Raw genomic sequence first — 25,518 nt, 5'->3', positions numbered from 1 at the left:
AGTCTAATGAATAAAGAAAATGATCAAGCCCCCAAATGCCTTTCATAAGTAGAAATGAGGCAAAAATATACAGTAATGGGGCTGACTTTCTTTCATGCCCATGAACTGATTGTGAGCATAGTGTCCCAAGGTTTGAGCATTCATTCACAACACTGTAAGTTTTATGGCATAATTGCTAAAACACAGAGAAAAAAGGGGCAGCTAGGTGGCACAATGAATAGATTTCTGGGCCTGGAGTTAGGAAGACCTGAGTTCAGATTTGACCTCAGACACTTAATAGCTGTGCAACCCTGGGCAAGTCACTTCACTCTGTTTACTTCAGTTTCCTCATCTGTAAAAATGAGCTAAAGAAAGAAATGGCAACCCGCTCCAGTATCTTTGCCAAGAAAACCCCAAATAGGGTCACAGAGAATCACACTGAACAACAACAGAGGAAAAAAATCTAGTTTATTTTCCCTATATTGTGAATTCTCTGCATAACACAGACTGTCAGAATTGGAAGAGACCTCAGAAATCACCTAATCTAACATATGCAAACAGAAATCACTCCCCTCTACATCTCCCAACTGGCTTCCCTGGTTTCCTTCAAGACTACCTTCTATAGGAGGCTTCATTTGGTCCCCCCACACATACCAGTAGTACCTTCCCTCTGACATGACCTTCTTTGACCCTGTATGAACCCTGAGATGTGGCTATTTGTATTTGTCTATTGCCTCCCTCATTAGATTGTGAGCTCCTTGATGATAAGGATCATAGTTTTTGCCTTTCTTTGTACCCCCAACACTTAGCACAGTGACTGGCACACAATAAGTGCTTAACAAATGCTTTTTTGATGATGATGATGATGAGCAAGTGAACAGATCTTTCTTTAAGAATTCAAATGGTGGCAAAACTATTGCTTTCTTAAGAAGCTTTTAGATATTTCTAATTGTAGGATTTTTTTCCCCTTACATCAAGGCAAATATTCCTCTCTGCAACCTCCAACCATTGCTTCCAGTTCTGCCCTCTGGGACCCATCAGAACAAGTCTGATCTCTCTTTTACATGACAGTCCCTCAAATCCTAAAAGACATTTACCATGCCCCACCTAAGTCTCTTCTCCAGGCTAAACACCCCCAGTTTCTTCAGCTGGTTTCTATGTGCCCTGTCTTCTTGTCCTCTCAAAGTAAAACATAAGCATTAAAATCTATTTAAATCCCAACAGAACACAAACACCTCCATTGATATGCCATTCTTCCTGAAATTTCAGCCATTAGTTACTTCAAAGATGCTAGGGTAGGAAGAATATTAAGTTGTTATCTACCGTTGACAATTTGGCAAAAATCAGTGTATCTGGTTAGACTCAGAAAATGGACTAGCCTCAGAATCAGGTCACCTAGGTTCTAATTCTAGCTCTTTCATTAACTAGCTTAGTGACTTTGGGCAAACCATTTGACCTTGCTGGGCTGCCTACTTTACACATTGATAATGTGAGGCAAGATGGATCAGATGGTTTTTAAAGTACTTTGCAATCCTAAACTCTGTGTTTCTGTAATTAGTAAGTCACCTAAGGGATCCTACAGAATGGGACATTGGATGGATAAGTTTTGATAGGGAAGCTGGAGGACGGAAAAGAGGATCTGTTACAGATGCTGTAAGTGTGGTATCTCAGGAGAGATACTGAGCAGCCAGGAAGTACCAATCAGGCATTAAATACCTAGAGGTTAGAAAAAGGGGAGAAGGAATGCCACAAAAAATAAACTTTGCCTACTTTACAATTTTGCCCAGGGCCAGCCCTGCGGGGAGATACTCAGTGAAATCAAAGGGGTAGCTTCACAGGTCTGCTCAAAATTGGGAAGCCTCATCTCCAGAGACACAGAAGACCTCATCTTCTTTTTGCTGAGTGGTCTGTCACTGCCGGAGAACTGTACTTGTATTGCTGCCAGAAATGGGGGAAAATAAGAAAGGGAGAAAGACAGACAGGCTGAGCTATGATTAATAACCTTCCAAGGATTCTGATAGTGTGAGGGAAGAGAAATCCATCCTCCCTTTGTTTCCAAAGGTACCATTACAATGGGAACTTCAGGCCCCTCTGGATCTCATGAGAGTTGTGTGACAAGTTGATCTAGCTCTGAAAGAGTCAAACTGGAACTAGAACAAAGAAGTGACTTTAAGCTGGACTGGAGAGGGGCTCAACAGTTAAGACGCCTGGAATCAAGTTAAAAGTGTTCCTTTCTGGGTCTTGAATGCTGGCAGTGCTGCTGGAGGTTCCGTCTGGGGTTGCAGTAGACTTCTTTCCTTGTAACCAATAGGTGACCATTGTTCCTTTCCCCTAGGGAAAACAACAAGAGATTTTTAATTATGGAAGTAATAGTTATTCTGCCAGAAAGTTGAGCACAGAAAATGATGGACTCATAAACTTATGGGACATGACACAACACATCTTTAAGCATATCCTAGGGAACCCTGAAGACCCAAGGGAATGGGCACTCCCATTGAGATTTCTCTTTAATTGGCTTTCAGGTTCCCAATGGAGTGCACTTCCTGCTTTCGGGGCAAGGATGATTTTAGTGGGCAAGAAGCCAAAGTTACTGTCTAATGAGACAAGGTTGCCAACATACACACACAGAAGCCCTGATTGTCAGCTAATCACATAGGTAGGACCTAATAGGGAAGAGAGTGAATGAACTTTGCTCCCACTGACACAGGGGTCCTTCTACATGAGCTAAAAGAGAAGCATGATTGAGGAGCTTTGCAGCACTTTATCTGTTGCCAAGGACAGTCACTAAGGAGGCAGAGATCATAAATGGGAAAACTTAAGCCATTCCATCAACCAAAAATCAGGAACTCTCACATAGTACAGAATGTATGAGTCAATATGTTAGCTCATGATCCAGATCAACTGTATCTTCAGACATCACTTTAATGCAAACTGCAGCAGAAGGGAGAGTCCATGCAGAAGTTCTTATTCTGAAGTCAGTGACATTAGTGGGAGTTTTTAACATTTTGATAACTGTATTCCAATATAGGTTCTTTCCTTTGTAATCCTCTGTCTTTTATTTAATGCATTTAAAAGCATTCTTCTGTGCAAGGGTCCTCTGGATTAATCAGACTGCCAAAGTGGTCCATGACACAAAAAGGGGAAAGAAGCCTTGCTCAAAGTCTCTTTGTACTTGATGGCTAGTTCACATACACAAGTTAATTACTATTCATCTCAAAGGAGTGAAATGGAAACTTTCAAAAAGATATATGGCAGGACTAAAAAGAATCCTAGAATTGTCATAGGAATTGATTGCTTATGTTCCACATCTCTGGGAAATATGAGGGCACAACATAGTCAAAGGGAGAAAGCACTGGCTTTGGAGCCAGAAAACAAAGTTCAAATTCTACTTTGGGCACTTACTGTGTAATGTTGGGCAAGTCACTTAATCCCTCTGGGTCTCAGTATCCTCATCTATAAAATGAGCATGTTGAACTAGATGGCCTCTGAGGTCCCTTCTAACTCTAAATCTATGGTCCTTTGATATACCAGGATGTCACCAAAGCATTCCCTCAGGAAAAAAAATCCACACTATTGTCAGGTTCTATTGATAACAACTAAGGGACACAGTGGATAGATCACTGGACCTGAAGTCAGGAGGACCTGAGTTCAAATACAGCCTCAGATAATTCTTAGCTGTGTGACCTTGGTCAAGTCACTTAATCTCTGCCCATCTTGGTTTCCTCACCTATAAAATGGAGATAATAATAGCGTCTATCTTTCAGGGTTGTTGTGAGGTTCAAATGAAATATTCGTAAAGCACTTAGCACAATGCCTGGCATATATTAGACACAACACATTCTTCATTCCTCCCTTCCTCCCTCCCTCCCTCCCTTCCTTCCTTCCTTTTTACAGAAATACCCCTGAGAAGTATTTGGGCACTATCTACTAAGAACTGAACATTTATATACATTGGGTACTATTTTTAGCATGTTAAAGAAAATACTACTGGATAGAGGAAATAGAGTAGGTAGAATTGGATTTAAATATGCCTGTTAGTAACACTGAACAAGTCACTTAACCTCTCTAGGTCTCAGTGAATTCATCTATAAAATGGAAGGGAGGGTTGTACTAAATGACCTGTAAGGTTGCTTCCAGATCTAGATCTGTAATTCTATGGGATCCAAAGTCATTTCTTGATTTTTATAATCTAGGGATAGATAGATAGATAGATAGATGGATAGATAGATAGATAGATAGATAGATAGATAGATAGATAGATAGATAGATAGATAGATAGATAGATAGATAGATGGATAGATGGATGGATGGATGGATGGATGGATGGATGGATGGATGGATGGATGGATGGATGGATGGATGGATAGATAGATAGATAGATAGATAGATAGATAGATAGATAGATAGATAGATAGATAGATAGATAGATAAAGGTCCCCTAGAATGTAACCTCCATGAGAAAATGAACTACTTTAGTTGTGTGTGGGGTTTTTGTATCCCCAGTCTGGCACATATTTAGCATTAATAATTGCCTGTTGATTGATTGTCTCCAACACAATGGCATCACCACCTTCACCCACTATAGGTCAAGATTTCCCTCTGCCCCTAGCTTACCCTCCATCAAGTACTGGTCCCTCCAGGCAGTTATAATCTGGTACCCAAACACTCAGCAGCTTCACAATCAAAGTGCATTGCTCCCTTCCTCACTACCTGTTAGTCCTCATGCTTGGAATCCCATCCCACCCCCAGCTACCTGGCTACTGCAGATTCTGTGCTACTGAACAGAGGCCAATGATATTCTCCACTTTTCTTTCTTTCTTTTTTCCTCTTTCTTTCTTTCTTTTTAGAGATTGGAAAGGGTGGTAAATAATGCTTAGAATGAATAGGCATGGATAGGTTACAATATTAACTGCAAGTCTCATTACATTGTTTTTTTTTCTCCCATACCCACCCTCTTCTGAACTCTCCTATTTTCATCAAGGGCTTTGATGAAAAAGTCTTTGAGGTCCTCTACCTCCTGGATCTTCAAAGAACTGAAACTACTTTCTTCACAATTACTATGAGCTTCAATTGTCAAATCTGATGATACTCTCAGTCCTGATTCTTCTTGCCCTCTATCCAGCACTTTGACACTCTGGACTAGCTTCTCCTCTTAGATACCCTCTACCTTTTGGGTTGCTGAAAACCATGTCTGTCACCCACAAAAACTTTCATATCTCCATATTTTCAAAAATTGGAAACGTAATTTTCTTAAGTATTTAAAAATCTTCCAAATGATGAGTTTCAGTGGGTTTTGAACCAATTTATTAAAAATATAAAAATGTAATATGTTCCAATTAGTTTGCAATAAGAGTTAATTGCTATTAGGGAAGATGGAAAATTACTAACCAAATTTCAACAAAACCTTTGCATAACTGGCAGATGAGACTGAAAAATGAGTATCATAATATAGTAACTACAGTCAGTGATACATTTCTTCCACTTGGATTACATAACTTTGTGAGATATCTTTTTCAACTGTGAAAAACATTCCAATAAAAAAATAAACTGAACTTTAAACAAGACCTTTGAACCACTCTATCACAAAATGTTACACCATACTTTTCAAAAATAATAAAGCATATTCACATTGATCTCACCAAAAATATTATAATATCTTAGTGAGAACAAAAAAGGGCTATTAAAAATAAAATATTTTGCATTTATTGCTTTTTATAAATTTTATTATGGAAATAATTACAAGTATAGTTGTAAATATGTGATATATATGTATTCTATGCCTATATGAATAATATACACATATATGTATATATACATGTATACACACACATATATGTATATATGTGTGTGTATACACACACACACACAAGACATATGATCCCTTCACCTCTGGAGGAAAAAAGAAGAACCAAGTACTAGATGATAAGTCCTAGAAGAAAGAAATATATTTTATGAACTGGTATAACCATTAACACATTTATTTACTAGGAAGGTTTTAAAACTAGATATAAGGGAGGGCAGCTAGGTAGTGCAGTGGATAAAGCACTGGCCCTGCATTCAGGAGGACCTGAGTTTAAACCCGACCTCAGAGACTTGACACTTATTAGCTGCTTGACCCTGGGCAAGTCACTTAGCCCTCATTGCCCCACAAACAAAACAAAATAAAACTAGATATAAGGAAGGCATTGTACAGAAGTGGGAAAGGCTTTGAATTACTACTACTAATCATAGCTGAATTATATGGGTTTATGGTCATAGATTTAGATCTGAATGGAAGTTAACTAGTCCGGCTTTCTCATGTTATAGCAGAGAGGTAAAGTGATTTGCCCAAGGTCACACAGGTAGTAATTAGAAGAGGATTCAGACTCTGGTTCTAGTCTGGGCTCTACCACATACATACCAGCTACACAAATTTGATCAAATAATTTCATTTTTATGACTTGATTTATAAAGTGAGGGAGTTAGTCACCCAAGTCCTTTCCTAATCTAAAATTCCATGAGACAATGAGTCTTCTTCAACCTTTTTCGTACCATCCTGAAAGGCTCTGCTTTTCAGCTAATTCCAGGGGGAAAAGGGGCCTTTTATTAATAAAGGAAAAAAAGCACAGGATTTCCAAGTTCATTTTCGCATATTATCTCAAATATCACAAATGGTGTCTGCTTTAGTAGTACTAGGACTAAGTGCTACAAGATATTCTGGTGGCTTTCTTCCCACATGCCTGCCAATCCACCAGAAATGCTGGAAGATCATTTACCTTGACCTGCAAGTTTCCACAGCAGACCAACGTATAGTCTCCAATTTGCTCTAACAGTTGGTAGGTACTGGAACTACACTGGATTTGAAGAGCTGGCAAAGACAAAGGACACACAGAATGAGCCAACTACCCATGTTCTGCTCTTCAGTTCCCCTGCCCCCTTGTTGTTAAGTAATCACTTCTCATTCTGTCTCCTTAAATTACCTTGTATTTACTTACCTGTGTACAAGTTGCATCTTCCAGGAGAATATAAGCTCCTTGATAACCAGAGTAGTTTCATTTTTGTCTTTAGGTTGCCCATTACACAATGCCATATCCGGACTAGATGCTTAATAAACGTTAGTTGTTGGGGCAGCTAGCTAGGTGGCTCAGTGGATAAAGCACCGGCCCTGGATTCAGGAGGACCTGAGTTCAAATCTAGCCTCAGACACTTGACACTCACTAGTGGTGTGACCTCGGGCAAGTCACTTAAACTCCATTGCCCCCCCCCTCCAAAAAATAAATAAATGTTAGTTGTTGTTCAGTCATTTTCCACTCTTCATGACCCTGTGGATTGTCCTATCTTTGGGGTTTTCTGGAGTGGCTTGCCATTTCCTTTTCCAACAGATTGGGCAGAGATTAAATGACTTGCCCAGGATCACATAGCTAGTAAGTGTCTGAGACCAGATTTGAACTCAGGTCTTCCTAAGTCCGGGTCCAGCAGTCTATCCATTGAGCCACCTTGTGTTTAATCATTTTAAGTTGTGTCCACCTCTTTGTGACCTCATTTGGGATTTTCTTGGCAAAGATACTGAAATGGTTTGTCATTTCCTTCTCCAGTTCATTTTACAGATGAGTAAACTGAGCCAAGCAGGGTTAAGTGACTTGCCCAGGGTCACACAGCTAGTAAGGTCTGAGGCCAGATTTAAAATCAGGTCCTTCAGACTCCAGGGCCAGCACTTTATCCACTGCACCACCTAGCTGCCCCACTGAGCCACCTAGCTACTTCTAAATGTTTATTAGACTGAATCGAATTTTAAAACAGGCACAAGGTCTTGAGATTCCCAAGTACCTGAAATATTTCCCACTATATCTTACATCTGACATTATCTTTTCTTTTCATTAGTCACCTGGTAGGGGCTATTGACATGAAAGTCATGCATACTCAAATGCTGAAACAGATCTGCATTTTTATCCATTTGGAAATTCCCTCCCAAGATACAGATTACAACCCATTACTGTTGGTTCTGGATGACTCTTGTCCATATTTTCCCATTAGGTCATTATGACAATAGGAGAAAGGGGCAGCTAGGTGTCGCACTGGATAGAGCACCGTCCCTGGATTCAGGAGGAGACCTGAGTTCAAATCTAGCCTCAGACACTTGACACTTAATAGCTGTGTGACCCTGGACAAGTCACTTAACCCCAATTGCCTCACCAAAAAACAACAACAACAACAAACCAAAGTGACAATAGGGGAGGGAAGGAGAACAGGGAAATGATCTACTCAACATGTTAGAATTCTCCCTCAATTTCTCTTTATATTCCAAGGTCACCAATGGAACTCTGGTTGTTCACCCTACTCCTCACCCTCACCATATGACCAATCTATCTTCAGTTTCTATCATATAATTTCCTATTAATATCTTCTATTCCTGTTTTCAGGACTCTTCATTGGTTATATATTATAACCTATTCACAACTACCATATGTTTCTCCATTGCCCTTCATGTGACATTTATTTTTTAATTCTTTGGAATCCACTGTATTCTACATCTTGCTACCATAAAGCAAAACTCATACATACTGGTATTAATACAGTCCTTTGCTTTCATGAGAGACTTGAGGTAATTAAAGGAGCTTTCCAATTTCCCAAAGGCAGTTCAATTCATTCTCCTTCTTGTGTTCAACTCTGGTTGTTATCTGTTATCCATCTGAACTGTCTCTCTCAGGCATAGATAATATTGGACAGATTCTATATGTTGTCCATCCAAACCCATGTTGCAATCTGTGCAATCTGTATTCCTCACTTCATCTTTTTTTGTGTGGATATTCAGGCCAAACCCCTTTGAGTGATTACAGATCTCTCTCTTTTTTGTTTTTTTGTTTGTTTGTTTTTGCAGGGCAATTGGGGTTAAGTGACTTGCCCAGGGTCACACAGCTAGTAAGTGTTAAGTGTCTGAGGCCGGATTTGAACTCAGGTACTCCTGAATCCAGGGCCAGTGCTCTATCCACTGCACCACCTAGCTGCCCCTACAAATCTCTTCAAAGTGGCCATTTCAGAGGCACAATGTCATCCCCAAATTGGTGCATCTGGAAGGCCTCACCATCCACAAGGAATCCCTCTTGGCCTCTGCCCTGGAGCTCCTTTATCAAAGTAGCGATCACAATTGGTGGAAAGATATCTCCCTGCTTTATGCCTCCCCTGATACTTAGGATCAGAGACAGTTTTTCTGTTATAGCTATCCAGGAATTATTTTGACGTATGGATGGGAGACACCTTTCTGGAAAAACGTCTACAAGACAGCATTTCACTGTACTGAATCAAATGCTTTTTCATGATCAACAAACAATAAGCACAGTGGGATCTTTTATCTTTTATATCCTTCAATCAATTGTAACATGGCAAAGATACAGTCCATTGTTGAAGATTGCTCATGAAAACCTGCTTGTACCCTAATATTATCCTCACTGAGGATGCCCTTGATTCATGTACAGTTGGTTGTAATAAAGATTTTTTTAACCTTTTTTTTTAGTGAGGCAATTAGGGTCAAGTGACTTTCCCAGGGTCACACATCACACAGCTAGTAAGTATCAAGTGTCTGAGGCCGGATTTGAACTCAGGTACCCCTGACTCCAGGGCTGGCGCTCTATCCACTGCGCCATCTATCTGCCCCATCATAAAGATTTTGTAGAGATGGGAGTTGGCATATTGATGTTCTCTTGTTTACTTTTTTTTTCAGTATTAAGGGCTGAGATTTCCATGTCTTTGGTACCTAAAGTGGTGGTGGTTGTTCATTCATTTCAGTCATGTCCAATTCTTTGTAACCCCTTTGAGGGTTTTCTTGACAAAGATATGGGAGTGGTTTGACATTTCTTTCTCTAGCTCATTTTATAGATGAGGAACTGAGGCAAACAGGGTTAAGTGATTTGCCCACGGTCACACAGGTAGTAAGTATCTGAGATCAGATTTGAACTCAGCAAAATGAGTCTTCCTGATCCCAGACCCAGTGATCTATCCATTGTGTCACCTAGCTGCAGTACCTTGGTACCTTGGTACCTTGGCCTCTTCAAATACCTTGTATAACAATTTCTTCACACTCTCACAATTGTGTGTACAGAGATCCAGCCAGATGGACACATACTAAGTCCAGTCAAACTAATTTTTACATCTTTGTTCTCTTTAATTCCATTGCTAAATGACACCTTCCAAGTCACTTGAACCTTCCAAGTTACTAGAGAAAACAGTGGTCTGTGTCTCATTTTCTCGGCCATTCAAGAAAATCTGCCCTTTTTGTACCAGATACGTTTACCTGAATAGTCTACTCTTGACTACCTATGGATACTGGGGACAAAGAAAAAATGGATAAATGAAATTATCAAATAATATTGCCATCTGAGTTTAGCCATTCCTCTCAACTAAATCCTACTAATCCTCTATTAATTCTGCTACAAGCAATGGAGATAAGTTATCTGAGTTTCAGATCCAATTATTGATCATGTCCACCTATTCTCAAAGCAAAAAATTTTAAGATATTCTAGTTATAAAATTTTATGAGAAACATTTAAGACTAGGAAAGTGGTCCAAAGTTAGACAAAGAAGACAGAGAAATGAAAACAAAAAGACTCTCTCTCATTTCTACAGGCAAAAACTGGATAATGTGTCTTTGAATAAATCAGTAGACCCTATGCTGGGTTTTTTCCCTAAGGAGGAAAAATGGGGGGATTTATTTCCCACAATATGAGATAGCAGCACTTTAAGTACAACTTACATTTTAGTTTTAGATTATAATAGTGTGTACTTGAAGTACTTTGTGCCTGAAACACTCAGTTTTGTGGAAGTGGCCAAGAAAAAATAGCAACCAGGTAAGGAGTAAGTGCTACTTTCCTGAAATGGGAAGCAACTATCCCCACTGGGGACAGAGTTCCTGAATAAATTCCTCCCCTCTATATAGTCTTTGGGCTGGCCAAACTGCCCTTCTTGCTACTCTTCAAAGTCCATCTCCAATCTCTGTATATTTTCATTGACTGAATACAAAACTCGTTTATCTATATATGTGAATATAAGTTTTATAACAAATATGTGAACAAAAGTTTTGTATGTATATGTATGTGAAAATATATTTTATTTTTAAATATAAATATATAAATGTTTATATAAATATTTACATGTTTACTTTATGATTTATATTACTAAATAATACACAAAATTATTTTTGTAATGAACATATAAATTTATATAAAATATAAAATTCATGAACATTCATATTAAATATAAACATATGACTAGATTTTATATTAAATACATGTTTAACAAAGAAATAGTTTATGTTAAATATAAATCTATGGATTATTTTATATGAAATATGAATATATGATATGTTTTATATTAATGTGACCATAAAATATATTTATGTAAATATATAGTACTATAGTACTATACAGAATATATATATTGTGAGAAAATAATGGGTTTTGGAACACCCAAAGGCCCCAGCTCTAGGGGATTGGTTGGATTGATTGGATTGACTGACTCTGCTGATTAACTCACTTAAAGTTAATTCAATTAAAACCACACCTGCCTGGCCCTCAAGAGGGTATGTTCTCAGAGGCTGTGGACTCTGACCTCAACACAGGAACACCCTCAAGTCCAGTGAACCAATGGATTTGGGTGATGCTAGCCAATTAGCTTGAAGCAGTGTGTAAGGACCACCTCTCCTCCAGACTCAGAAAAAGCTACCATTCTCACTCTCAGTTTGGTGTAGGAACAGGCTCGTGGAGAAGGACTTAAGGAAGAAGCAGGCCAGGCTGGAGCTCTAGGCTAGATAGGCCTTTTCTTAACTTTCTTACCCAGGTGTTCTCTTTTTACTAATACTTGATATGCTTTAAGAAATGCTTAATGCCCCCAAACTGGTGCTAAAGCTTCTAATTTATAAGTAGCAAATGTATTAAAAACCCCATCTAATTTTCCCTAAACCTGGGACAGAAATAAGTGACCACACATTAAATTTTAAATATCACAGTATGTGTATTCTGTATAGAATTCAATGTTCATATATATTCAGTATAGTACTATATAATTATAAATTATATAATTAGTATTTTATAGTGTTCTATTATATTACTACATGATATGTAAACACTATATTGTAAATTACTACATAACATGTAAACACTAATATTACCATTTAATATATGCATTTATATTCCGTATAGTCCTTTATATGTACGTAAAGGTGAGGTCTCCCAGATGTTTTAACTGGATCAATCAGAGATATGACCAAGATGTGAACAAGACCTTGACATTAGCATTGAATCACCCCACACCACTTAAAAGTAACTATCTCAATCAAGTAAGAAAGCCTAATTGAGTAAATCAATTAATTAATTAAGGACATTAGACTAGACATTAGAAAGCCATGGGATGAAATGAAGTGGAGGAGGTTTGTTGATATTGGCCTAAGAAACACATCCATGTCCTGTAGTTTTTGTATAAATGAGCAGACCAGTTAGGAATCCAGAAGATTTAAGTGAGGAGACAGAAGGGAACAGCCCAGCCAAATCCCCGAGAGCAAATTGATTGGTAGGGGGAATGAATAGAGCCCCTATCTACTTTCCCTCCTCCTTCCTTGACCAGAAGAAAACCTAGAAAAGTCAGATGATTTGGAATCCTAGCTACCTGGATCCAAGGACAAACTAGATACATAGGAAAAATGCAACTTCAAGGACTCTACAAGGAGCCCAGAAGAAAAATTACAGCATATCTAAGAGGACTGTCTTGAAGGCTCCAGCAAAAGGACTTCTAGGAGTTGTGAGTCACCCTTTGTCACATATGTTCTAAGCTTGAGCCCACTTTCCTCTAGACTCTGTGTGTTCTTGAGAAAGAGTGTGTCACAGACATTTGGGGTGGGGAGGAATATGAGGGATGCTTTGTACCAATTATTCTTACTCTACCATCTTAGTAAGTAAAAGCTAATTAAATTTGGTTGACTATTTGATCTCAATAAATAGACATTGGGTAAAGAATACCAGTGGGGGATTTGTGAGCTCTATAGCACTGGAAAAACAATCCCCAATCCCTCAGGGTTAACCCTAGACATTCAGAGATCATAATAGGACCCTCACTTTGGAAACCCATCCTGCCATCATGAAGAGGGTATTGGGAAGTGGTTCCAGAGAATACCTACATTACACACTGTCTCCCCCAGTAGAATGAAAGCAACTTGAGAGTAGAGATTGTTTCAGTTATCCTATGTAAAGAATTAATTGTTATTTGAGATTTTTATGCCTTGGGGCACACTTGCCTGGGTCTCTGCAAACCGCATGGTGCTCCATCCACTGGTTGTAGCCATTGCCATGGCGCTGGCACCTCATGTCATCACCACTCACCCGACGCCTACATGGGCCTGGCAAAATTATAATGATTGGAAGCCCAGTGAGGGCAGTTATGTGACTGTCAGAGCGGCCATCCAATTGGCTGGGGGCTGTGTGGGGCTTTTTTCTGGGATTGGGGGAGGAGAATTCGGCATTCTAGCTGGAAGCTGGAAGGTGAAAGGAGTGCTGTGTATTCTCAGCTCCTTCCTGGGCGGTGGTATTTTTCAGGTTGTATAATTTCCCTTTCCCCATTTTATTTCATTTCCCTTGATCCTACTGATCATGTTTGTTTTGTTTTTGTTTTTAAGTTCGTTCTTGTTAAAATAAATCCTGTTCTGTTTTGAGGGAGGCTGCCAGTCTCCTTCCTTGCCCCAATATTGCGGCGAGCCGCTTAGCTAACACTCCCCAATTAAAAATTGGTCCCCACACCTATTTGTATCCTCAGGACTAGCAAAGAGCCTGACACATAATTTTGATTGATTGCCCTTGAGAAAATCACTCAAAGTCTTAGAATATCTTCTGTAAAATGAGGGGGATGGATCAAATGACCTCTAAGGTTCCAACCAGCTCTAAGATTCTAATACTTAGGTGGCTTCTCAAGAAGTAGATAATGGCATGTTTACCATTAACATATAATAAATATAATGTGGGGGGTGGGGTGGCTAGGTGGCGCAGTGGATAAAGCACCGGCCTTGGATTCAGGAGTACCTGAGTTCAAATCTGGCCTCAGACACTTGACTTACTAGCTGTGTGACCCTGGGCAAGTCACTTAACCCCCATTGCCCAGAAAATAAATAAATAAATAAATAATGAAAAGAAATATAATAGGGAACAGTGGCTGCCATTTTTAGAGCTTTCAAATTGTATAAAAGAGTTACAGCTCAAAATCAACACTTTAAATCAGTGGTGTACATTTCATAGAATTCCAGAGAATTTTATTAGCCTAGTTGATAGGAAACATTTCTTTCTATGAGCTTTTCTTAGTGAAGAATTATGCCATTCCCTTGAATTGAATTCACCTGGTGGCCCAGGTCTATAGGATACAAAATGTAAAGTTCTAAAGAATCCCATAAAAGAGAGAGTATTTTCTGAAAAGAGAAGTACTAGCAGTTAGAGTACATTTTCCTATATCACATTGCACTCCTGGAGAACTCAACATTGTTGTTTGTCCTTCATTTTTGAAGAGGACCAATATCATCACAGGTAATGTCTTGTCTTGTGTGTAAGTTGGATTTAAGGGAGGCAGAGTGGCACAAAGTTGCCAGCCGCACTCTTTCCTCCAGAGCCATCAATTTCCAGTGTCAAGACAAAAGTCAAGATGACTGGTGATGGATGGCCCAGGATGTAATGGATGACTTGGGTGTCTTTGATGCCTAACCAAGCTCTAATCAATCATGGCTGTTGGAACCAATTGTTCTCATCAGCCCATTCCACCAGGGAAGTCTTCACAGGCTTGAGACAGACATGCCACTAACTTACCAAAGGGTTTGTGGCCTGTCAGTTACCCTCAATCTGGTTTAGCTCATTTGCCCAGATGCTTTACCAGCATGTGGCTGTTGTACCTGCTACAGCTTCTTCAGAACCGCAGGTTGAGTACCAGATGGACACCCAAGGTGAATGAACAGCTCTGAAAAGGGCTTGGCAAGCCCTCACACAGGAGGTGATAACCCTCCTTGAATATCTATATGCCCCTAGAACTCAACATATAAACCCTGTAAATGATAGTCACTCATACCTTCACTTGTTGACTCCATTTGAGAAGCTGTATTCACAGTGTCTCCAAATAAACAGTATCGGGGCATTTGGGTTCTAACAACTCCAGCAACCACTGGCCCTTGTGAGAAAATCCATATATTTAGGGGTTTTTTTTGAAGGTAATGGGAGTTAAGTGACTTGCCCAGGGTCACACAGCTAGTAAGTGTCAAGTGTCTGAGGCCGGATTTGAACTCAAGTACTCCTGAATCCAGGGCCAGTGCTTTAACCACTGTGCCATCTAGCTGCCCCCAAAATCCATATATTTGAAAAATGCAAGAATAAGAGCCAAGTTTGAACAAAGTCAAGGGAAAGAAATTTAATAGCCTTGGATACTATCATTGAAGCTCGATTCATCATTATTCTCTATTGCCTAATAAATGCAATTATATACCAAAATGAGCAGGGTTGGACATTAAAATGAAAATTCTTACAGGTGTTGCACATTAAGATCAGAAGTTTTATTAAGAGATTCTGCCAAGGTAATTTTGATTCCACCTTACCAATTTAATCATGGGGCTAGGAAAAATATCTGTGAGAAGGGAGAAAAGGGGAATGAGAGGGAGAAAGCAAATCATTAAAAGTTGGACCAGTGACCTCAAAGTCCTCAGATCATAGCTGTGCAAAAATATCCTATGCAGGGAGGTAGAGTCTGGCTGTTCACTCTTCAGAGCACTGGGAGCCACAGCAAGAGACAGGGCCAACACAGTACTGAGGTGTCAGTGATTACACAGGATGTGGGATAGCAAACATTCCAATGGGGCCTTTCAGGAATGAGGTAAGGGGCTGAAACCAACCAACTATGGACTGGTTAAAGAAAAAGGCCAAGCTGAAGCCTGGAATGGACCACCACAAGACTGGATCAAAAGCCAGGGAAAGAGAGGGCAGTTAGGTGGCACAATGGATAAAGCACTGGCCCTGGATTCAGGAGGACCTGAGTTCAAATCTGGCCTCAGACACTTGACACTTACTAACTGTGTAACCCTGGGCAAGCCACTTAACCCTCATTACCTGACCAAAAAAAGAGAGAGAGAAAAAAGCCAGGGAAAGAGACTGAGGAATGAGGTAGAATTTAATACCTGCCGCCTTATCCAAATAAGCAGACAACATTAAGTGGCATTTAGCTTTCAGGATCACTTTACTCTGATGCATCCCATATGCCCAATGAGTTGCAAAATCTTATGATTTCTCCTTTGATCTAGCAATATCACCAGTAGAGCTTTAACCCAAAGAGTTTAAGGAAAGAGTAAAAGGTCCTACATATATAGACACATAGGTATATAGAGATTTGTAGCTATCAACCAGTTGTGATCTGTGCTAACTAGTTGTAAGCCTTCTGAAAACACATCGAATGTCGGAGCCAATGTTTTTAGCACTGGGGTAAATGAAATGAATGAATGAAAAAGCATTTATTTATTAAGTGCCAATTATGTGCAAAGCTCCCTGATAAGTGCAGTTAAGGACTAATTCTATACAAAGCACTTTGATGAGTGCTGAAGATACAAATAGAAAAGTAAGATCGTCTCTGCCAGGGGGCAGGGGAGCCAGCTCCAACCCTGAATTGTTCAATTTTCAGGGTGAGCTTTTATCCCTCAAAAATTGACAAACATGGGGCAGCTAGGTGGTGCAGTGGATAGAGCACCGGCCCTGGATTCAGGAGGACCTGAGTTCAAATCCGGCCTCAGATACTTAACACTTACTAACTGTGTGACCCTGGGCAAGTCACTTAACCCCAATTGCCTCACCCTCCCCCCAAAAAATGTGAAAAACACTATAAATCAGGGCTTGATTTACTACTTTGTTGATTGTCTATACCTAAGAAAGTTATGGGGAAAATGTTAATAATGTAGATTAAACTAAAAAGTGCGTTATGTGTACATTTTTCTTCCGATGGAGCCTGATGTCAAACATTTACCAGCACACCCCTAGCTCCCTGCTCTCATGTTCACGTTCTAATAAGAGAAACAACACATACAAGAGGTTTACACTGTGAGTAAAATGGAAAGACGTGGGGATCCTTAGGGTGCAGTTGCAAGGCAGATGTTAACCTATCTTCTGTTAATAAGACGATATAAGTTTCTGATGTTGAAGCATTTGATGGTGCCAAGAGCTCTCTGGTTTTAGGAACTTTCTTTTCTGGTTCTTCAGCGACTCTGGCTTCTGAGGCAATAGATGCTGTAGCACCTACTCATTGTTGGCAGTTCAGGGTGTGGAGAAAGTACACTCCTTCTCTCTAAGAGTTTCCCATCTGGATGATGGCTGTGGTGGCCAGACTGGAAAAAGAGCTGGTGGCCTGATGGGGTGTGGAAGGGAAGAGCGCTGCTGTTTCCGAGGTTAGGCTTATCTTCTCATCAGAGGTAGTTGGTTAGTAGTTGGTGGTGACAATGAAAATGGTGGGCCTTTTCTCCGCCAGCATTCCCCTTCTCTTTAAGTGGGATGAAAGGGCTGGAATCTTGTTATCCCAGATAGCTTTGCTAAATTCCTTAAGTTTAAAGGAGCTTTAGGGAAGTGAGATGGATCCAAGGCCCTGATCACATTGTATGTTACTCTTGGGTGGGGCAACCAGGTGGTGCAGTGGATAGAGTACTGACCCTGAAGTTGGGAGGACCTGAGTTCATATCTCACCAAAGACACTTACTAGCTGTGTGACCCTGGGCAAGTAACTTAACCCCAATTGCCTTAAACATCCAGAGCCATCTCCAGTGGTCCTGATATATATCTTGCCTCTGGACCCAGATGGCTCTGGGGGAGAAAGTGAGGCTGGTTACCTTTCACAGCCCTTCCTCACTTAAATTCAATTCACTACAAGTCATGATATTACCTGACATCATGGTCCTTTTCAAAAGCAAAGGACAAACAACATCAACTCTGGGTTGCTCTCCAAGGAGATTCAAAGGCCTAGTAAAGTCCTTTAACAATCATTAGGGCTCTGTATGCCATTGCTGTCCCTCCCTAATGATAGCCAAGGTAAGTCCCCCATTTTGCATTCAAGGAAACTGAGGCTCAGAGAGCTTAAATGTCTGATGCAAGATTCAAAATCAGGTCTTCCTAAAATCACATACATCCCTATACCTGTCACCACCTCTTGCCTACCTGAGGCAAAATATTTATGGAAATACCATATGTTCAGCAAATGAGAATAATTTGAGTCTTCCCTTAAAAAAATTCAGAAGTGAGAAAAGTATTCCACAAAGTAATCAAAGAGAATAAAGCAGTATAAATAGTGGAGATGTAATGCCCAGGCATTTCTCTCCATTGGGATAAAGGAACCAGGAAAAGACTGCTTTTTTTAAAAACCTGGAAAGGAGAAGTAGATGAGAGCCTTTCAATTTTTTGCCTGCCTTTGGGGTTGAGGGAAAATGGGAAAAGAACATTTGGGAAAAGAAAGGGAAAATCATAGAGGGGAGGGTGGGAAATAGATCCCATCAGCAGAAAGAAAATGTTTTAGTATATCCTGAAGTGATCCTACAGAGGTGAGATCACAAATATACAGTGAATTTCATTGGAGACATATAAACACTTCGGAAGATCAGTTTCTTCAAGCCAAGGTTATACATCTTGGTATCCACTGTTGGGAGGATATGTTAGAATGCTGGTGGGACCCGGGGGTGGGGCAGTATGTATGAGAGAGATAAACAGAGAATCATATGCTTAAAGGGACGATGGCATGATATCAAACAAACAAGGAGGAAAAAAACAAAGAACAAAACAAGCTCCCCTTGTACTTGGTTCCCATTGCAACCTGCTGTGTGAAAAGTAAAATGCCTAAAATTGAGTTCTATAGTATCCTTGAAGGAAAAGAAGTCATAAAACAGATGGAATTAAAACAGTATCTCATGGAGGGAATGTCACAAATTAATGTGAGGTGAATTTAAGAAGAAGGATAGTAGGGAAATAAAGGGAGATTAGAAGCTGCACTCTTATCTAAACTGGGAAAGAGAAAAGTAAAACAAATGAAAGAGAAAGGGAGAATAGCAATATAAGCAAACTTAATGAACTAAGGATTGGAGGGAGAGGAGTTTGGGGAAGGAGAATGAAATCAGATTAGAATAAACAACAATAAGAACAGAAAACAAATTATCAAAAGAAACAGTTTTTAAGGCGAATTCTCAAGAGAGAGAAAACAATTATCAGAAAAGTATTATACACAATTGTAGAATCATTTTTATGATTTCTGTTTATCAATTCCATTTATTTAGAAATCATATCTATTTAGTAATTTTATCATTTATTTAAATATAAGTAAATGAGAATAATTACTAATGGTAAAGTAAGTTTCTCTAGCTCACTGAATGATATTTAATAATTTGGAGAAGAGCTAAAGCTAAATTAGTTAATGAGATGATTGCAAATTTATTAATAAAAATTATTCTATATACCCATAGATCTCTAAGGAGCTCAGGATTAACAAATTAGATACACAGTAATGAGTACAGTGGTAGGTTAAAGTTGGATGAACTGTCAGTGATTGTAGTTAGACCCCAGACCCTGTTAACATTGCTTATATATTAATAAAATCAATGAATATTGAATAGGGAGAGAAACTGCAAAATTGTTCAAAATAACTGCATCAAATATCATCGATAAAAGTCTAATATTCCAACAGATAAACTTTCAAAAGACACAAATCAAGTTTTCAGGAGAATTGCAATCTATAAATGACCATTTGAAAACATGCCCCAAATGACCATAATAGGAAAGATACACATTGAAATAATTTTAAGATCTTACCTCACGCCCTGCAAATTAGCAAATATGACCCAAAAATGAAAATGGCCAGCGTTGGAAGAGATATAGGGAAAAAGGCATAGCAACACAGCCTTAGTTATGCTTTGGTTTGTTGCATTCTGGACATGAATTTGGAATTACACAAGAAAAATGACTAAACCGTTCATATCCTTTAGACCATCAATTCCATTACTGGGCATATGCTCCATGAAAGTCAAAGACAGATTCAGTATAAACTAACATATTCTTAGCTCTTCAAAATGGCAAAAAAAAAATTTATATATATATATATATACATATATATATAATGTGCCCATTAATTGGAAATTGTCTGGGGTGGGGAGAAAAATCTGACATGTGAATGTAACAGAATATTATTGTGCAACAAGAAATAATGAATATTAGAAATTAAGAAAAACAAAGGAATAATTGTAGAAACTAATGAAAAGAGAAGTACACAATTACTACAATAATGTTAATGAGAAGATCATGAAAAGGAAGAAGATTTGTGGGTACCTGAAGAACCAATGATAGTAAAAAAATAATAATAAAAACCAGAAAATAAAATTACAAAACCTCGTATCAAAAAGGCAAGAAACTACTAGGGCATAAAATATATTGTCAAATTTAGTCCATACTGAGTGTGTTTATAAAAAAAAGATAAATATTTAAGCAAAAATAATGCCCCATGGATATTATTACTGTAGTAATACTGTATCTTTAAAAGATTATAGAATGTTAAGCAAAGAAGTATTCTGTCAATCTTGAGGGAATTAACTATTATGGGGAGGAGGGAAGGAGAAGGGAGTATGAATCACTATAAGAAAAAACTAAGAGAATTTCTTTCCTGAGAGACTGTGTGAATTAACTGTCAAGGAGAAAGCAGCTGAAGAAACATTTTGTGAGGACTGCGTTTAAGTGTTATTTTGTGACGAGATATTATGAAAAGAATTCCTGAGAGACCAACCAGTCTGAAAGAATTGCATTTCCATAGCTGAAGAGTCATTGCAGGATGGGTAAGAATGTTGCATTCTACACAGTGGGTGCTGACAAATGTTTAATAAATTGTTCTCCAAAAAATGTATAGATGACACCTCTTTAAGTTTAATCTGTGTTATTAATAGTTTCTCCACCACTTTCTTAAGGCTAGGCATTCAACAAAACAATAAATCAATTCCTGGTTTGTAGCCTTTCCCAATTTCCTCAATTGACTCCCAAGAACCAGTATGAGCTGGCTTCCTCCAACATACCCTTGACTCTACCTACATCTCTTCCCCTTGATTTTGAAAAACACGGAGATGTTTCTGGCTGTGAACATTACCCATTATACAGTATAAATATTTATTTATTTTATTACTTGCCACAGTTTTACTTTAATATTTTATTATATTAAAATTATAATTCATAACATTGATTCTTTTAAGCTTATGAAGCCAAGGAGCTTTGAAATTGAGAGGGGCAGAAGTTTACAGTAAAATTAGTTTCTTTATATGTTTATAAGCCAAAGAAGGGGTTCAGGGATATTTATTTAATAAATGATACACTTGTATTGTATATTTCTATTAATTTCTGATGAAATATCATTACATATGCTTTGATTACTTTAGAATATGGCTTGATAATTATGAAAGATATGAACCAGGAAAAGGTAGAGAGAGGTTAGGGTAAAGTTGCTTTGGTTGTCAACCAGTATATAGCACAACCATCACACAACATGGAATCTCATCTCTAATCCTGCTACATTTAAAAATATAAATACAGTTATCCCTTCCATGTTATGGGGGCTAGGGATGCTGTGTTCCCCCAATCTGGAAAATCCATATAAAATTTTTGGCCTTCCCTTTGTACCAGAGAAGTATAGTATTAAAAGATAAAATATGTTGATATTATGCAATACTATACATATATTTTACACATTTCTGAGTTTCTAAACCTTTTCTGAATCATCTACTAGTCTTTGCTTATCTGCAGCTTCCACAAAACTCCCTCAAAATTCCCATTTAATTTGTTATTTTGATCTGCAATATATAAAAATCATAATGTTGAAGGGATAACTGTAGGTAAATAAATAATGTGAAATAGTTTCTTCTGAGATTTCTAGTGTTTTTGGTAGAATTCAAAAACTAGGGCAGTATAATTGACTAAATTTTCTTCTAAAGGCTCAATTAAACCAAATCATGAACTATTTATTAAAGTAATTTCTCCCTCCTCAAATTTCCCATGGCACTTTACCTGAATTTCTCTTTTACAATTTTCACACTCTTCCTTATATCATAGTTATTTGTATAAATGTCTTTCACCCTGCCATTGAACAAAATTTGTGATGTATGTTGGATGGATGGATAGATAGATGGATAGTATAACGATTGGAATGACGCCACCTGCTGGATACTTACTGTAGAAGAGTTCTGCCCATGAAGCGAAGGTCTTTGAGGGCAAGACCAGGAGTCTTTTCTTTGGCGGGAGGAAGTGACGCAGACTAGTGGGAGGAGGAAGGAAGAGACTGGCGCTCAGTCTCGGGCTCTGTCCTTTGGACTCTGGTGGAGAGGGGAGCTAGAAATGTGCTCTCCCTTTAATAAATAGGAATCTAGGCCTTTCTCTCTCTCTTTATCAAATTCTTATTCTCCTTAATAAATGCTTAAAAATCTAACTCTTGCTAAAGCTTATAATTTATTGGCGACCACTCATTAGATATTTTAGACAGACTAGCTAGAATTTTAGCCCTGAACAATAGATAAACTATCTACCTATATTTGCTCTACATATATATGCATGTACATGTATGTATATATATATATATATATATATATATATATATATATATATATATATATAATACGAAGATATAGATATGCATATCTTTGTAAACCAAGTAGAATTTACACTCCTTGAGGTCGGGACTCTTTTCATTTTGTTTTGTAGTGTCTGGCAGTAACAAGGGCAAATAAGTGGTACTTAATAGATACTTACTCATTGCTAGATGGCTAGCCAGCACCTAGCAAGATGCCTTGTACACAGCCAATGCTTAACAAATGTTTACTAAATGAATTTCAGTCACCCAAAATTTGATAACAGATTCCCTGTCTTATCTAGTTTGATATCCTGTTTATAAACTCATCATCCAATTAAAACTGTGTCAGCTTTTGCAATAATTGAAGACTGGAATTCAGATTTAATTGTAGCATGGTTGACCAGTAAACATATAATTAATCCTTATATGAAAATTTCAGGTACCTATTTGTTTTTCTATAGAAACATATTTTTATAAGAAGGCAGGAGGATTATATTTTCTCATCTTAGTATAACAGCTACTAGGTTTCTCCAGGTAGGCCAGAAAAAAATCATATTCCTGTAATATGATGTGAAATGCTTCCTTATGGCATTAAAGATATTTGGTAAAAACAAAAAAAGTAAAATATGCTTCCATTTTTGAGGGACATGGGTTAATGAGACACATTTTTGCAGGTTTATCAAATTAGCATTTTAAGCCCCATGGTGGTATATGGTATAAAAATATTTAAATATTTTGAAGTAAGAAAAAGAGGAATAGAGAATGGATATGAATAGTAACAAACATTTTCTGTGTTTATATGGACAAAGTAGAGGGTTGAGGTGGTTATTCAAGTGATTTAGGGAAACTATCAGTTATTGAAGAGGAAAGAATGATTGTGAGCCAAATTTATTCAGCTTATATATCTCAGTAAAATATACTGGATGAATGCTTAATTCTACTTTACTTGCATATGTAAACAAAGCCACATTGCCTCCCCCATCATTAGAATTTCTTACCTGAATGGATCCCAGCTCTTATCATCAGCGGGACATTGAGCTTGTGAGGAATCTTAAATGTCTTGCAGATAGCCACCAGATCCAGTGCCATGCTAGCTATTTGCCCAGCATGGAGAATGCCATTCATTTTGGGCACTCCTGATACGACCATGTCTGAAAACACACAGATGGAACATTTGGGAAAGCATTTTCAAAGTATGCACACCAGATAATGCTACTTGTCCTCTTGTTTCTATATCTTCCTTTTATACTTCAGCTATGGCTCCGAAGATCCACTTAGGGCAAAGATCCCAGAAAATTCATCCTAGGTATGTAACTAAGAGAGCTAAAATCCTTGATGTGGGGGGTGGAGAGGACGGACACTATGTAATCCCTACTCTGCTTTAGGACACTCCTAATCATTTCCAATGAGAGAACAGATGGCCACTTAGAAAGAGCCAGTGCCAGCTTCTTATGCCTGAAGAACACTATTCTCTCTTTGTTGAATAAACACTATCACATTCAGGCACAAGTTAGTGGAATATAAACTTCATTCTATGGGCTCAGATTCTGGTTTCCTGACAAGCTATGAACTCTTTTATCACGTGTATGGTTGGGGCAAGTCAAGTGTTATTTCATTTCTCTTCTCTCTGATACACACATTTGAGATATAGGGTCTTCTGCCAATAGTAGTGGGGCTCAGAAAATAATTACATACATTCTGATGTCATAAACATTTATGTAAGCACTTGTTGACTAAAATGCTTGTTGGCCGATTCTTTGAGGCCGCTTAGTTTATCCAAGTAGTTAGTTACTGAATGAATAAACAATCCAATTGCCCTCAAAGAATCAGTGCAGCTTTTAAAGGTGGGGAAAATATAGCAAGGTCCTGATATGATGACAGTGACTTTTGTAGAAGTGAATTGGGGAAAGGGGAAGTGGTGAATGTCACCAGGGGTTGAACAAGTTACACACAAGGCTGCCCTTCCTGATTCTGGCTAACACATAAATCATTTGGGGGCTTTGGGGATGACAAAGCCATGTGTGACTCAATGCTCCCAAGCTTTAAGAGGACAAGTTATCCCTTATTGGCCACTGAGCTGGAAGAACTGATGACTCATTGGCTCTCTTATAAGAAATGATGAGCTCAATAATCTTAGGCAAAACATGGAAAGTCTTGCATGAAATAATGAAGACTGAAATGAGCAGAACCAAAAGAACATGGTGTACAATAATAGTAATATTGTTTTAAGAACAACTTTGAATGAATGAGCTATTTTGATTATTATAAACATCCAAATTAACTATAAAGGACACATGAACTATAAAAAAAGGACACTATCTATATCCAGAGAAAGAACCAATAAATAGATGCATAGAATAATTTTACATATATATACCTATTTATGTCTAATGCTAGCCATCTCTAGGATGGGGGAGGAGGGGAGAAATAAAAGAAATTTACATAACTTTGTTGTATATTTGAGAGGAATAGCAAGTTGTGCATAGTAGATTTGCAATTTCATGTGCAATTATCTTTTTATTATACTATGTTATAGAAATGCTTGTTTTATGCCATAAATTAAAAACAAAATGATTTTTAAAAGACCTTTAAAAATGAATGATTGGGGCAGCTAGATGGCGCAGTGGATAGAGCACCGGCCCTGGATTCAGGAGTACCTGAGTTCAAATCCGGCCTCAGACATTTAATACTTACTAGCTGTGTGACCCTGGGCAAGTCACTTAACCCCAATTGCCTTACTAAAACAAACAAACAAACAAACAAAAAACCCAAAAATGAATGATTCTCCACTGTTGGAGTTGTGAATAGATCCAACAATTCTGGAGAACAATTTGGAAATACACCCAAAGGGCAATCAAACTATGCATACCTTTTCATTCAACAATACCACTGCTAGGTTTATATCCCAAAGACATCCCAAAAAAAGAGAACAAGAACTAT

The 25,518-nt window shown here is 38.3% G+C and overlaps 1 protein-coding gene across 1 annotated transcript in view; it reads right to left on the bottom strand.

The window, feature by feature from the left end:
* Nucleotides 1-2,148: 2,148 nt before the first annotated feature.
* LOC122751601 (atrial natriuretic peptide receptor 2-like) overlaps nt 2,149-25,518 on the bottom strand; it is a 137,270-nt gene continuing 113,900 nt past the window's right edge. The window contains 4 exon segments of the mRNA XM_043998712.1: nt 2,149-2,310; nt 6,735-6,826; nt 15,043-15,141; nt 23,577-23,729. Of these exon segments, the coding sequence (XP_043854647.1) occupies nt 2,149-2,310; nt 6,735-6,826; nt 15,043-15,141; nt 23,577-23,729 (506 nt within the window).

The sequence above is a fragment of the Dromiciops gliroides genome, chromosome 1 (assembly GCF_019393635.1).
Source record: "Dromiciops gliroides isolate mDroGli1 chromosome 1, mDroGli1.pri, whole genome shotgun sequence".
NCBI lineage: Eukaryota > Metazoa > Chordata > Mammalia > Microbiotheria > Microbiotheriidae > Dromiciops > Dromiciops gliroides.
Note: the sequence above shows the minus strand (reverse complement) of the source record. Positions and strands in the feature narration are given on the sequence as shown.